The sequence below is a fragment of the Vicugna pacos genome, chromosome 35, assembly GCF_048564905.1.
Source record: "Vicugna pacos chromosome 35, VicPac4, whole genome shotgun sequence".
Lineage (NCBI taxonomy): Eukaryota > Metazoa > Chordata > Mammalia > Artiodactyla > Camelidae > Vicugna > Vicugna pacos.
Window position 1 is genome coordinate 35,120,867 of NC_133021.1, and position 14,295 is coordinate 35,135,161.

A 14,295-nucleotide genomic window follows, 5' to 3' on the forward strand; every position below is an offset into this window, starting at 1 on the left:
GGACGGCCCGGCAGCGCCTTCCGTGGAGGCGGCAGGCCCCGGCGCTGGCCAGGGAAACTGCCCCCTCGATCTCGGGGCTCAGGAGGGTCTCCCCGGCCTCCCCGAACCCATGACAGCCAGGCTCCTTTGTCGTCACGGCTGCCCCACCCCACTCCCTTCCCCTCCAGACATAAGTCTAATGAAAACCTACCTGCCATTCACCCCACAGTCTATGTCATACTTCCCCGAATACACCCAAAGGGGCCATCTCCGCATCATAGTTGTTCTAAACAAATCTGAGATATTCCCGCCATGTCTGTGAAATCTGACTGTCTTAGATTCCACACAGAAGTGCAGTCATGCCGTGTCGGCCTTGTGTCTGGTCATCTCCCTCAGCACAGTGTCTCCAGGGCCGTCCACGTTGTCGCAAACAGTGGGTTTTTCCTTTTTAAAGGGTGTGCAGTATTCCAGCTTGCACGTGTGTGCGTGTGTGTTTCTGTGTGTGCACGTGTGTGCACATGAGTGTGCGTGCATGTGAATAACTCTTAAGCGTCTGTCAGGCAGGGCTGGTGGTGACACATTCCCTCAGTCTTTGTTTTTCCTAGAAAAGACATTCTCTAAGCTTCATTTTCACAGAACTGTTTTGCCAAGTGTAGTGTTCTTGACTGACTTCTGCTTTCGCTCCCACTTTGAAGCAGTCACCCCCTGCCCCTGCCGCCTGCAGGGTTTCTGCTGAGAAATCCTCTGGTGATCTTAGGGTGTTTCTCTCGCTGCTTTCAAACGCCTCTCTCTGACACCTACAGTATAATTACGTGTGTCTCGACACAGACCTCTTCACGCTTAACCTACTTGAGATCCTTTGGCTTCTGAGTCTGTGTGTCTATTTCTTGCCCCAGATTTAAGAAGGTTTTTATCGCTATTTCCTTAATGCGCTTTCTGCCTCTTTTTCTCCCTCTGCCTCTTCTGGGCTCCCATAATGCATCCGTCGTTCAACTAATGGTGTCCCATAAATGCCAAAGCCTTTCTTCACTCTTCTGTATTATTTTTTTTCTCCTCTGACTGGATAATTTTAATGACTTGCCTTTGAGTGCACAGACTCGGGTCTGCCGGTGACGCTCTCCACTGCATTTTTTCCATCGCAGTCACTGTGTGCCTCAGCTCCGGAATTTCTGTTTGATTCTGAGCCATGACTGCCCTCTTTGCTAAATGCCCCGTTTTGCTCCTGAATTGTTTTCCTGACTTTGATGTTCACTTGTAGCTTCTTTAAAATGCTTATTTTGAAATCTTTGTCAGGAAGCTCACAGGCCTCCGGTTCCCGGGGGCTGCCCGAGAGTGCGCCGCGCCCTCCGGCAGCGTCAAGTCTGCTTTGGTGTCTGTGCCCTTGAAGGAATGGTCCTCTCTTCCAGGCTTAAGGACTGGCTTCAGCGGGAAAGACCTTCACTTGCTGGTGGCTGCAAGGCTGCCAGGTGAGTGGCAGGTGTGCCGGCCCTGGGCTTGTCCCTGGTTCCAGCGAGCGTGCCAGCACCAGGGCCGGGACAAAGGCGTCCCGGCAGCAGCGGGTCTGCGTCCAGGGCATGGAGGCACTGACCCCCTCGACAGTGGAGGCTCAGCTGGAGAATGGGCGCCTTCTGAGCCGTCTCTCCCCTGTTCGTCATGTTCAAGGAAACAGCTGTGGGGGGGCCTCCCTGTGGCCTTGAAGAAACGCACAAGGACAGCCTCGCCCTGCAGATGCGCTGTTTGGAATGGTAACAATTTTCATCTACTTTCTCTCTCCTCGATGGAACCTGCTTTCAGGGTAAAGAGAGGAGATTTGGGGCCAAACGGTGAGACAAAGGGGTCTGAGAGTTTATCCTTCACATTTAAAAGTGAATACTACACTGACGTCACTGGTAATTTTGCAGAACAGGTGTTAGCACCCCTTGTTATTTAGGCAATCGCTAAAAAACTTTTCTTGAATTTGACGCAAGCCAAGAGCGTGAACATCACTTCCTTTATGAAGCAACTGCGTCATCTGCTGAGAATCCTTCCTCTCGGCGTGCTGACATGATTCCTCTTGTTTACGGCTTTTCACATCCAGATGAACTCAAACAGCCATGAATCAACCCAAACAGAGGACGTCATCTGTTAGTGCCCTCATATGGGCACACTAATGAGAATTTAAAGATTCTAATTAAACCCAGATGCACAGTATCTTCCCGGCTTCATCAGGAAGCACCAGTTTGACAGAAACAGAAATACTACATTTGCCAGTGCGGCTTTAGTGCATTTTCTACATCTTCATCGTATTCCAATTTAAGTTAATCGTTAAAGCAGTAACTACTGTTAACATGTGTGAACAAATTGTGGCTGCCTAACAACGTAGGTGGTTGTGAAGAACCACAGACGTGCTTAATGGCTACGCAGACGTGCAGATATCCGCGCACACTGCCCTCAGCTCTCAGTTACCCCAGTAATGAACATGGGCTCTCTTACCTTAGGCTTTTCTGAAAGCCTCAGTTATTAAAAAGCCCTCAATTCAAGCATCTGGATTTGAATTCCACCCCCGCCCTGCCCAGCTGGGTCACTGTGGCTGGGCAGCGTGCCTCTCCCAGCCACACCCATAGATGCTCCCCCCGTGGCTGGCTGTGTGGGGGCTGGGTCCACCCTCCTTCCCACCTGCACTGCTCGTGGTGACCCACGACTGGGGGCCCCTGTTGTCTTGCACCCACTCTCTGCTGGAGGCACTGGTGAGCCGGAAAATGGCTGGGCTAATTCGTGAAATACATAGCAAAAAGCAGAGGGTGTCATGTGTTTGCCAGACATGGCAGGGGGCAGGTGGAGGCCAGCTCGTAACACAGCCAGACCTTTGTCACCAACAGAGCAACAGCCATTCACATAACTGCGCCCCCTTTTGCTTTATGCAGATCCTTTAGTTTCTGAAAACCATTCCTTCATTTTCCCTGTTTCTTTACTGTAACTTTAAAAACGCCAACGATACAAGGTGAAAAACACCTCCTGCCCAGGAAATTGGGATCACGAATGTGACCAGCCCCCAGCCCTGTCGACGCGAACCCGTCCCTCCTGGCGTATTAAGGGGACTTCTTGTCCACAGGCAGAGAATTCAGCAGACGGTCCACAGCTCGGACCCCCTCCCCGGGGAGACAAGAGCAGGGGGAACCTCATTGTTTTGCTCCGAGATTTTCTCCACTGGTTTCAGCACATCAGGGGCAGGAGTGAGGGTGGTGGTCTTCCTCTGAGGCTGCGTGTGGTGGGGTCTCACAGCAGCACCGTGTGGGGGAAAGCCTGTGTGGTCCAAAGAGAGAGAAGGGGGCCCCCCTGGAGCCCGGCGAGAGGAGGCGGGTGGGGACTGCAGACCAGAGTGCCGGCAGAGTGTCTGAGCCCTGGGTGCACGGCCTGACGGTCTGATCCAGAGTATCCGGGAAGGGGCCTGCCTCCTCCAGGAAGTCCTCCTCCAAACCCTGGGTCACTGTATGACTTAGGGCGGTCATAAAACCCACACTAGGGGGAGGGGCTGAGCTTCCTTCGCCATGCCCATGTCTCTACGACCACATGTGCGCCGGTTAGGCTGGCCGTGCCCATTTGGGCCAAGGGTGTCAGTGGTGCCGCAGCCCCGGCGTCCTCCCTGCCCCGCAGCAGCTCTCGGAGGCAGGACCGGGCTTCGTACCCACTGGGGTCAGACGATGCGTGTCAACCCGGGTCCACGGCTCACTCTCCAGCGCCCTTGCTGCATGGTTGACCGCCTCCCGCAGCTTGTTGGTCTATGAACTGGGGAATGACTGCAGCCTCGAGGACAATGTGGATTCAGGGAAACATGCCCCACTGGGCACCGGGCACCGGGCACCGGGCAGGCTCCCAGCCCCAGGGGGCGTCGGCACCGAGGGCTGCGCGATGTTTGTGTTACAGGCTTTTTTATATCGAGGACCCTGTCTGCTTCGTCTCCATTTCATTAGCGTCTTGCTCAGCAAACTTTGATTGATTCTCTTCCCAGGGGATGGGTTCAGAGATGAAATGAAAGCAGAAGTGCTTGAGAAAGAGTCTCCACTCTGCCTCTCCCAGGCCGTTCTGGAACCACGAGCGAGCTTTTCACAACAGCGGCTCCAAAATCCGCCTTCCCAGCTTAGCTGGCGGGGGTGGGGGCACTCTGCAAGTCCCCAAGGCAAACGCATACTGTGGTTGGGGCACACGGCATGTGTGCAGGGGTGGTGTGCGTCTGTGCGTGTGCATGCCTGCCTGATGGCATCGAAGCGCGCGTCCTTTAATCAGCCTTCTGCTGAGAAGACCTCAGCGGGGCCGAAGGGGGGTATCCCCAGGAGGTGTCTCTGTGCTGTGTCCAGGAGGCTTCGTGTCCACACAGTCTGGACAACAACAGTGAAGGCCGGAGGACCAGGTACTGAGCATCGGGGCCAGGCTCTCGTTTCCCCAGTAACCACCCTATGGCATAGGCGCTGTTCCTACTTGAGAGGGAGGAAACCCACGCCTAAGTGATGTCCGCTAGCAGCACTAGGACCTGAGTCTGGACCCGCATGGTCTGAGCCCTCGGCCAGACAGCAGCCCCTCGTGGCCTCTCAGCACGTGTACCGTGTCTGCTTTGGTCGCTGGCGCTGTGTCACAGACCAGCCTGAAACCCAGCGGCTCAAAACCACAGTCGTTTGTTCTGCTCACGCACCTGCTGGCGGGTCTCGGGGGTGCGGCGCCCCATGCTCCACAGGGCACTGGATAGGCAGCTCATCTGGGGGCCAAGGACCCCCGAGAGGACTCACCGGAGGCCATAGTGGTGCTGGCCTCCCCGGGCTCCTCCCGGCTGGTCCCAGGGGCCAGCCCAGGCACCACTGCCCCTCTCACTCTGCAGTCGGGATGGTCTCCGAGGCGAGGACACTGTGACGTGGCCCCGTGCTGCTACCTGCCTGTCCCAGCGCCATCAGTGCTCCCCAAAGGCAAGTCTGGTGGCACGTCCCCGGGCTCCCTGTGGCCCGCAGACAGGTGAGGGCCAGCCTTGAAGGGCAGCCCTCTCCAGCCCCCGTCCACGTGCAGCCCCTGGTCTCCGTGGGTCTGACTGCTCCTGGGGACATTTTAAAGAACATGCGCCATCCAGAGTGTTCCCAGGAGACGACTGGATCGGTGTCTCCATGTGGAGTACCGGATTCGTGGCCTTTTGGGGTGATTCTTGTGATGCCCCCTTCCCAGGAAGGAGCCGGGCAGCTCGGAGGAGGTCGCTGCCCATCAGCTGTACAGCCCGGAGCAGAGGGGGAGGACCTCCAGCCCGGTCCTCCGGCTCCAGGCTCGGAGCCCTGTCCGCGATGCCGTGGGAAGGGGGAGGCAGGCCTTTCATCTTCCGTGCCTTCCTGCAAATTCGTTCTGCCTCTCGGTCATCTGGGGTTGAGCGTAACTGAGCAGTCAGCCTGAGTTACTTCCTTGGACACCGGTGTTTGCCAGTCTCTGGTGTTGACGTTAATGAGGTGTTACCGCCATTGTCAGCAAGCAGGAATCATGACCAAGACCTAGAGACGCCTTTTCCCTGGAAACACGAGGAACATTGAGCTGGAAGCTGGGGAGGAGCATCTCCCCTTGGCTAGGGTCACTCTGAGGCCGTAGCCTGCTGTCCGGGGGCTCGATGACTGTTCTCGGTGACAGCTTCTCCCGCCTTCCCAGTGTGGATGCGGTGGACCGTCCACGAGGCCCCTCGCGCCCCGCCTGCAGGTGCCCCCTCCCAGCACGTGCTGCACACACCAGTGTGGGTGTGCACCAGCGGGGGCTGTGGGTACCGGTCCTGATCCGCCTGGCCCCACCCACATGCAAATCTAACCTTTTGGATATTTCCGCATCAGAAACCCGAGGGCAGGATTTCAGCAGGAAAATATTTACGGAGGGCTGTCTCCTCCATAATCCGTCGATTCTCATGTCCTCACCACTTCGGCTGAATGTCAGCTTTACCCTGAAGACAGTGACTGCAAATTTGAACACATTGTATTTACTTAAGCCATTCAAAATATTAGTGTTGGAAATGAGTGAAGTTTGAGGCTTTGGGTGTTCCCACTTAGTTGATTTTTCCTGCTTGCATAGGGCTGGTGATTTGCTGTGGTAGCGGGGGCCACGTCTCCGCTGTATGAAGCACGGACGCTGTGCAGCGTGTTGGGCGTGGGGCCACTCTGCGCGCCAGCAGTACCGATGTCGCGCACCTCAGGTGCAGACCCCGCCCCCCCGCCAAACGCCCACCCGCAGCTGTTGCTGCCCTGAGAGAGGCTGGAGGGCCTCCTGGAGGAGGTGTTGACTCGCCAGCAGCCAGGACAGCGGGAGGGCTCTTCTTTTCAGATTTTACAAAGAACACGAGCTGCAAATAACACTCATTAGTCAGGATTTTTGGAGCGGGTTTCCAGAGCCTCTCTGTGCAGGACTTGCATCTGACTTTCGATATCGCAAAGCTGGCATCTCACTTGTCCGGGGTCCAGCCGCTACTGCCCTACCCTGGACCCCACCCAGACCCTCACCTGTCATTGTCCTGGTGGCCAGACCACCCCACCCAGAGGTGGTCTGGAGGGGGCCTTGCCACCAGGACTCTGCTTGTACCTGAGGACTGGACTCGATGAGACATGGGGGGTCTCTGTGGGGCCCCCTCCTCTCCCCACCAAGGACTTCAGTGGGCCAGACATGGTGGGGGGGGGTCTCTGTGGGGCCCCCTCCTCTCCCCACCAAGGACTTCAGTGGACCAGACACGGTGGGTGTGTCTCTGTGGGGCCCCCTCCTCTCCCCACCAAGGACTTCAGTGGACCAGACACGGTGGGGGGGGTCTCTGTGGGGCCCCCTCCTCTCCCCACCAAGGACTTCAGTGGACCAGACACGGTGGGTGGGTCTCTGTGGGACCCCCTCCTCTCCCCACCAAGAACTGCACCAGACCAGACACGGTGGAGGGGTCTCTATGGGGCCCCCTCCTCTCCCCACCAAGGACTTCAGTGGACCAGACATGGTGCAGGCGTCTCTGGGGGACCCCTTCTGTCTCTGCAGCACCTTCTCCCTTGAGGGTCACGAGGCCCTCGGGCACCTCTGGGGCTCAGCCTGGCTCCTTCCTCCTTGTCCATCTCCCCTGTCTCCTCTGTGGGAGGAAGACTCTCTAGGGAGTGTGTGGCTGGGGGAGGGGGCAACAGGCTTGCTCGTTCCAGAGCCCCTTCTGAGTCCCTCCACACTCCTGGCCCCTGCTGGCTTCTTGCCTTCCACACATTCTGCCAGACCCTGCCCTGGGAGCCGAAGGGGTGCTCCCCGCCCTGAAGGAGCCCGAGGTGGGTGCCAGGGCCTGTCCTGACCCTTCCGTGCCCTGGGCTCACGTCGGTGGGTGGGGGTGGGGGGTCTTATTTACTCCAGAAAGAAGTCACGCGGTACCACTCAGCCCGCATGCTCTGACCGCTCAGTAGTTTGCTATTAGTTTGGGTGCAGGCCTCCATCCCAGGAGACTGGAGATGCCCCGTGCAGCCCACAGACATGCCCTGGAATTTGAATTTATAAAAATAACTTGAGACACAAGCTTGTTTTTGAGCACTTCGGCTGGTTCTACCATAAACCAAGTGCAGGTGGGGAAAAATCAAATTCTTTCAAGGTCTGATTTATCTGGTTTGCAGTAACCAAAGTTGATTGTATATATTAAATCCCAAGTGATTAAAACACAAAAAAAGACTGGTGTCACATTAGACGTAAGCGCACATCTCCCCACGTGACTCTAAGTTCCTGCCTAGTTTCCAACACCCCGTGTAACCAGCGGCGCCCCTCAGGTACACAAATCCAGCGATGGACAGCTGCATGTAGCTGCAGTCGCGTGTGTGTGACCTGAGTAAAACCCACCACTGAAGGTGGCTGTGATGCAGTAGACGGGGTGCCGGGGGGAGACAGGGCAGGGCGGGGGCCCGGGCAGAGGCTCCAAGGCCAGGTTTCTCCAGTTCGTTTCTCAAAGGCCCCAGCAGGTCTGGAAGGAGACAACAGACTCTCCTTCTCTGGTGCAGACGGTTAATCACAACTTGTCTTCCTTTGAATTTTAAAACCAGAAAAACTAAGGGTCGCAGGTCACTGCATAAACATTCCATAGAATTCTCCCTGGCAAAACCAGAGCAAGACTTTTCAAAGCCGCCCTAGGAAGTCACACCGGTTAAATACCAAAGAGATAAATTCTAACCCGCTGACTAAGTGCCTTCTGTGTTTCAGATAGTCCACCAGCGAGAGTAAGAAAAGGTAGAGAAATCTTTGCTTTTTTCTTTTTCATTTACCTTTATAAAGTGTTAATTGAGAAATATGCTTAACAGAAATGTCAAGGACTCTAAAGAAAGAAGAAAGGATTATAGGGGAGGAGACGTTAAAAAAAGAAAAAGGTCTTGACGGAGCCCCTGCGTCAAGAGGGGCTCCGTCAGAGGGGCGGGGCCTCCCGGGACGCCGCCGGAGCTGTCCCTGTCCTCCCTGCAGGTCCTCTGGCCCGCTCTGCACGGGGCACAGCCCACAGGGCTCCGATGGAGCCTCGGAAACAAGCTGGGGCTGGGGGACGCACCCCTTCCCCACCCCGGCGCCGCCAACTGGCCCAGAAGCCGGGAAGCGTGGGCAGCGCAGCTGGCGCGTGTTCAGTCCACGCACCGCAGGCCAGAGGCGAGTCAGGCCCCCTCGAGGGAAGCCCCAGTGATGGCCACAGAGACACGTGGGGCAAGTGGAGCTGGGCACAGGGGCCGCCCCGTACCGTTCAGAGCCCCCGACCGCCACACAGAGACCCGCCCCCAACTGAAGTTTCCTCAGTGGAGACACCGGTGCCCTGGCCCCACCGAGCGTCAGGTCGCTGCAGACGTGGGGCCAGGCGGAGGGGGGGGGTGACAACAAAGCCACGCTCTCTGGGAGACACGGGCCTGTGGGTCTCACGTGTGAGGCTGCTAGAAAAAGGGGTCACTTGGAAAACTCAGCACCCAGGGTTCTATCAGCTTGGTGTGTGTGTGCGTGCAGTACGGTGTCTTCACGTGTGTGCACACGTGTGTGGCAGCACTGTCAACCTATGTGCGTGTGTGTGTGTGCACACGTGCAGAGGCCTGCAGGGGGTGTGCGTGCACGTGTCTGTGTTGTATGTGTGCACGTGTGCAGAAACGGGAAAGGCGCAGGCCTGGGGGCGTCTAGGACGGGTTCTGCGACACGGAAGAAAGCAGGCCGATTACGCAGTGCGTGCGCATCCCCGCGCCTCTCAGGACGTCACCGGGCCGTCCTCCCTGAAGGAAGCTCTGCCGCAGGAGGGGGGGGGCGGTTCCCCCAAGGCTCCGCCCCCGGGGCCGTGCGGGGGGTGGGGCTCCGTCTCGGCGTCGAGGTCGCGACGCTTGGGGCGACTGCGCATGCGGACGCCGCTTGGAGGCGGGGGCCGGCCGGGCCGTCGCGCAGCCGTCACAGAGGTCCTGCTGCTTGTGTCTTCCAGGAATTCGCCGACTCTGTGTCCCAGCTGGTCACGCAGAAGTTCCACGAGCTGAGCGGGGGCCTGGCGGCCGCGCACGCCCGCCACAAAGCCCTGGCAGGGATCGTCATGACCCAAGGTAAGGCCTCGTGTCCTTCCGCGGGGGCGCGCGCCGGCCTGGGAACCAGGGCCCCCCCCTCCGTCCCACGAAGACGCGCCCAGAGGAGCGAAGCCGCAGAGACCCGGTGACGCTGGCAAAGGGCTGCCGCCCGGCCCTGGCCACCCCGAGCCCGCGCGTCCGCGCAGCACGACGTCGCCCCAGAGCGGACCGGCTCTCTGTCCCTTGGGCTGGTCGCGCGCCCCCGGTGCGGGCAGGGCGGGCAGGGCCGAGTTTGTAGGAGGCGGCAACGAGGCCAGGCCGGCCTCGGGTCGCCGCAGGCCCTCTCCCCGCCTGCCCGGGAGGCCTGGGGCCCCGCGGGGCGCGCGCCCGCCCGGAGACCCGTCCCTCCCGCCGCGGGGGCCTCGGCCCCAGGCGCTCACTGACGGGCCTCCGCCCTCGGCCTCGAGGCCTGGCCGGGGGAACAGCCCTCGGACCCTCCAGGCCGCGGCCGCTCAGGTTGGGCGAAAGCGGTGCTTAGTCTGACCCAGTCGGTTTTGGTGAAAACATCTCATTACTAACCTATTAGTAATACTAACCGGCTGGTTGTTTGAATTCAGCTGTTTCTAGTTCCAGAGTTTGGGGTGGGCGGGCGATGCCCGAATGACCTCTCAGAGAATGGTTATTGTGAAAAAAAAAATTGACTTTCGTGCTGTGTCAGTTTCGCATGCACACACTTCCTCTGTGAGTGTAGACCAAGTCTAAGACTTGGAAAGACGGCCTACCTGATGTCCCCAAACGTGTACGTGAAACGTCGACCGAGAGCCAGGTGCGCGGCCCACCTTCCCTCTCCCGCTAGACGCCTGCACCCCGGTGTCACCCGGTCCAAGGCTCCTGGAGTCAGAGCAGAAGCACTCCGGGCACTGGCTTAGTTTTAGCGCGAGGACATGTCACTTAGCCTTTCCACTTTGGGCGTCTCAGTGAAATGGAAGTAGAAATGCCTCGCGCGGTGTAACCCGGTGAGCAGGGTAAAGTACATGAAAGCTTTGAAACGTGAAAACTGCTTTATTGGGGTAGTGTCAAAGGTAACTGTGTTCTGTCAGGGATACACCAGCTCTGGTGGCAAGTGGCCCGCCCCCGCGCTGGGGACCCTCCACCCCTTCATAGGACAAGAAAGGCCCCAAGTGGAGGGCTAAGAGCTGCCTCAGTGAAGACTCCTTCCAGGGGGCCACTGGCAGCCACTAGTCGACAGGACACTTTCAGATGCTGGACCCCATTCTGTACCACCTCGGGTGCCAGGGAAAGACGCCACCCCACTGGGGACGAGACAGTCCAGGCCATGGTAGGGGTGGTGTCAGGCTGAACCCCAGTGGCCCCTGCCACCAGTGGTGTGACCACAGGCCAGCCAACCTCTCGGGACTCGGTTCCCTGCCTGTGAGATGGGATGACATAGACCTGCCTGGAGGGGTCCCCATACACACAGCGCTCGGAGAGGCAGCCCCAGTCATGCCAGGCGCCCCAGAGCCCATGCGTAGGTCACTGCCCAGCGCCTCCATGTGCGACAGGCCTCCTGGCTTCTGGGCAAACAGCCGCGCACGGAATAGCCCCGGCGCTGCCCCCAGGACCGTAAAGTGTAGACCCCACGTGAAAAGAAGCGTCAGAGAGGCCCGGGCAGGACTGTGGGGTTACAGCCATGAACTTGGGCAGATTTTGAGTGTGGAGTGTCCACGTGGGTTTCTCTGCACAGATTCTAGGATGACGTGGTTTAATTTCGCTTGGGCTGCCCTGTGAGTGTGAAGGAGGGGCACCCGCCAGTGCTGCTTCTTTACTGCTCGAGATTCCATCCCCGGAAGCCATGCAGGAGGACCAGTGGGCCATTTTTCAATGTTTCCCGGCTCTGGAGCTGTGCCTGTCCAGCATCCAGGTCTGCTTCTCTGGGAAGTTCAGTTCTGGGGAGTCTGGGAAGCTGCTCTCAGACGTCCCTTGGGAAACAGAGATACTTTACAAAGACTTGGGTAGAAACGGTGCTTTTAAGTGGCCACTGAATACACTGTTTCATCTACAGGCAGTTTATTTATATGAACTAGATTTATCACATGAAAGTGAGACTTTGTGAGATAAACCTACACTGATTAGTAATTTAATAGCATTGAAGAATGAATTGCTGAAGCTTACTTTCCTGTTAGAAAGAGAAAATTTAATAAACATGTTGATTAAAAAGAGATTAGGGACAACTGTGCAAAATTACTAATAGGAATATTTTCACACATCCATTTACTTCCAGTTGATGTGCGTTTAATCTTCATTCTGGTCCAGGCATTCGAGCCAGTGCCTTGGACGCTCTGAGGGGCTGAGGCGTCTCACTCTAGTTTCTGCAGTTACGTACACCACAGTGCTGCAGAATTAAGTTTATTTTGAAATAAAACATGATCCCTCACCGTCCCCATCCAGAGGTGAGATCCCAGCTCAGCTGCATCAGTGATGTCTTCTCAGGTGAGGGGCCGAGACCCTTCTGTCACCATTCTGAGAAACATGATGGCAGAAACACACACTTCTGAACAGAATGGGGTTTGCTTTTATGAAAATAATGCAGTTGTTGGTAAAAACGCAAACGGAAGAGAACTTAGGACTGAGAAGCCACGTGCTCCACCCACCCCCCGGGCCGATGCAGTCACTTCCAGTCGTTTTTCACTTTCGTTCTTGTGACTCTAAATACTGTGCAGGTTCTTGATTTCCAGCTTGCGCATTTTAAGCGATACCTGCTGTTTCACACTGTTAAAAGTGGACCCTGTTGAATTTTTCGTCACTGTATGTAAAATATTTGTAATTGTAGATGGGACACTTGATGCCTGACTTTTTACCCTGGCGAGTTTAGACGGTGCTCTCTGCTTCCTGTCTGTCAATTAAGCAGCCCCCAGACTCGTATGAGTAGTTTCATGTTACCATAACTGGCGATATGTGTCCTCTGTTCTGTTCCATAATTAAGTCGTCTGTGTTTCGTTTGTGCCGTGAGTCTCAGGGTTGAAGACCACTGAGCGGCGTCTACGCGGTCAGGGCATTATAGTGACCGTCCCAGGCAGGGGGTGGGAAGTACCAGGGCTCCCAGTGGCGGGACCGTCTCTCCAGAAAGGGCACCAGCTCCCGCCAGGTCACGTACACTCTCGCTGCTCCATCCACCGGCTCAAATGCATGTCACATGTAAGGTCAGTTCAAGCAGACAGACTTCTTGCTTAAGCAGCAACTTCCCAAGCCCCCGGTCTTCCTTTTCTCACCGGCCTTTGGCTCAGAGCTGAGTCATGTGACCTCCACGCGGACCCACTTCCGTTGCTGGCGGCCTCCACCCCGGCCAACCAAGGGGGCCCTGCACCTGCCTCCTGGACCACAGCCTCCAGCTCCAAGCTCATCCCTTCTGTCTCAGAAGGAACACCTGTGTCTCCCTCGATGTCTTGACTTAGTTCTCGTGCTTCTGGAAGGGTTTTCCGGGGGGATTTGAAGCTCAAGCTCATCTGCCCTCAGGATTTTGAAGGGATTTTTCTATTATCTTGTATCTGATACCTCTGACTGGAACACCCTGTGTGACGGACAGAGGTCGCACCAGCCGTGCCCACAGGAGGGGAAGGGCCCCTTCACCTGGATGTTACGTGATTCCATAGCACATGTGGCTGGAGCCCGCCGCCGTCCCGGGCGCGTGTGAGCTGTTCACTCGTGTAGTTCTTTGGCGTCATTGCTCCAATAGGTTTCTTCCTTCGTCCCCATTTTTGTCGAGTTCTCAGTGTTCTGAGTTAATTCTCAGTCTTTTTCAACCCTTCCCTGTTTTTAGTCTACCTTTTACTCTGTGTTCCTGGAAATTTCTTAATTTACCTGACAGCTCTTCACTTGCTCCTTTTTCTTGAACTTCTGCAATCCCCTTTTCTCACTGACGACATCTATCTTGTTTTCCACTAGAGCTTGGGAAAGCACACTGGCCCCGAGCCGACGGCTGGGCAAGGACATGGCAAAGCTGTGCCGCCTGGTCACGTAGCTGCGGGGCGGAAGTGAGGAAGGTGGCGACTCCCGCTGGAGATGGTCCTCCAGGCAGGCCAGCGCTCGGACAGGTCAGGGGAGGGACAGGAGCTGAGGGGAGGCGCCACCCCGCCCCACATCAGCCCACCTGTGCCATCAGCCATTAGCCAGGGAGTTTTAACTGCCCAGCCAGATGGTCGCCGGCCACATGTGCTGAAAGTACCTCACATCCCTCAGTCCAGGAGGACGCGGCCGTGCTGGGAGGTGGGCAGAGAGGTGCCCTGCGGAGGGCAGAATTCCTGGGAGCGAGATTTCCCCTTGGGGCCCTTCCCAGGGGGCCCGGCAACCTCCCTGTGGAAATGGAGCAGCAGACGGAGACGAGAAATGGGAAAGCGCCTTCCGAACCCGCAGCCCGTGAATTATTTATGGGGGCTCTGGACTCTCCTGTGTCTGGTCTTTGCTCCAGGGCGGTCTTGTCAGCCATCCTCCAGGCAAGGAAAAGCAGGCTGCTTGTCGCCCAGATCAGCTGTCTTGCTTTTGCCCCTCTGAGATGGCAGGCGGGTTACCGCCAGGCCGGGTGCCCGCTCAGCCCGGGAAGCCCCCAGAGGGAAGGCGAGTGCACGGCTCCCTGCCGATGGCGAGCGTGCCTCCTCATTCCACTTTCTCGGGAGGAAGAGGGAGGGCGGTGAACACATGTACTAAGTGTGGCGTTGCCGGATTCCCACCGCGTGGAGCCCTCAGTGTTGGCGCTGGGACATAACTCACCCGTCGTGAGCCTGAGCCGCCGTGGGGCCTGTCAGCTCCACGTGCACCGCACCCCGGA

At 57.3% G+C, this 14,295-nt stretch overlaps 1 protein-coding gene across 14 annotated transcripts in view; it reads left to right on the forward strand.

The window, feature by feature from the left end:
* Window positions 1-14,295, forward strand: part of ADARB2 (adenosine deaminase RNA specific B2 (inactive)) — a 420,003-nt gene that overhangs the window by 366,953 nt on the left and 38,755 nt on the right. For all 14 annotated transcript variants that reach the window (XR_012067232.1, XM_072955161.1, XM_072955160.1 and 11 more), the window contains one exon: window positions 9,398-9,512. Coding sequence is in view for 13 of the 14 variants with exons in the window: in XM_072955161.1 (XP_072811262.1) it covers window positions 9,398-9,512 (115 nt within the window). In the remaining variant the exon portion in view is untranslated. The remainder of the gene's footprint in view (window positions 1-9,397; window positions 9,513-14,295) is intronic.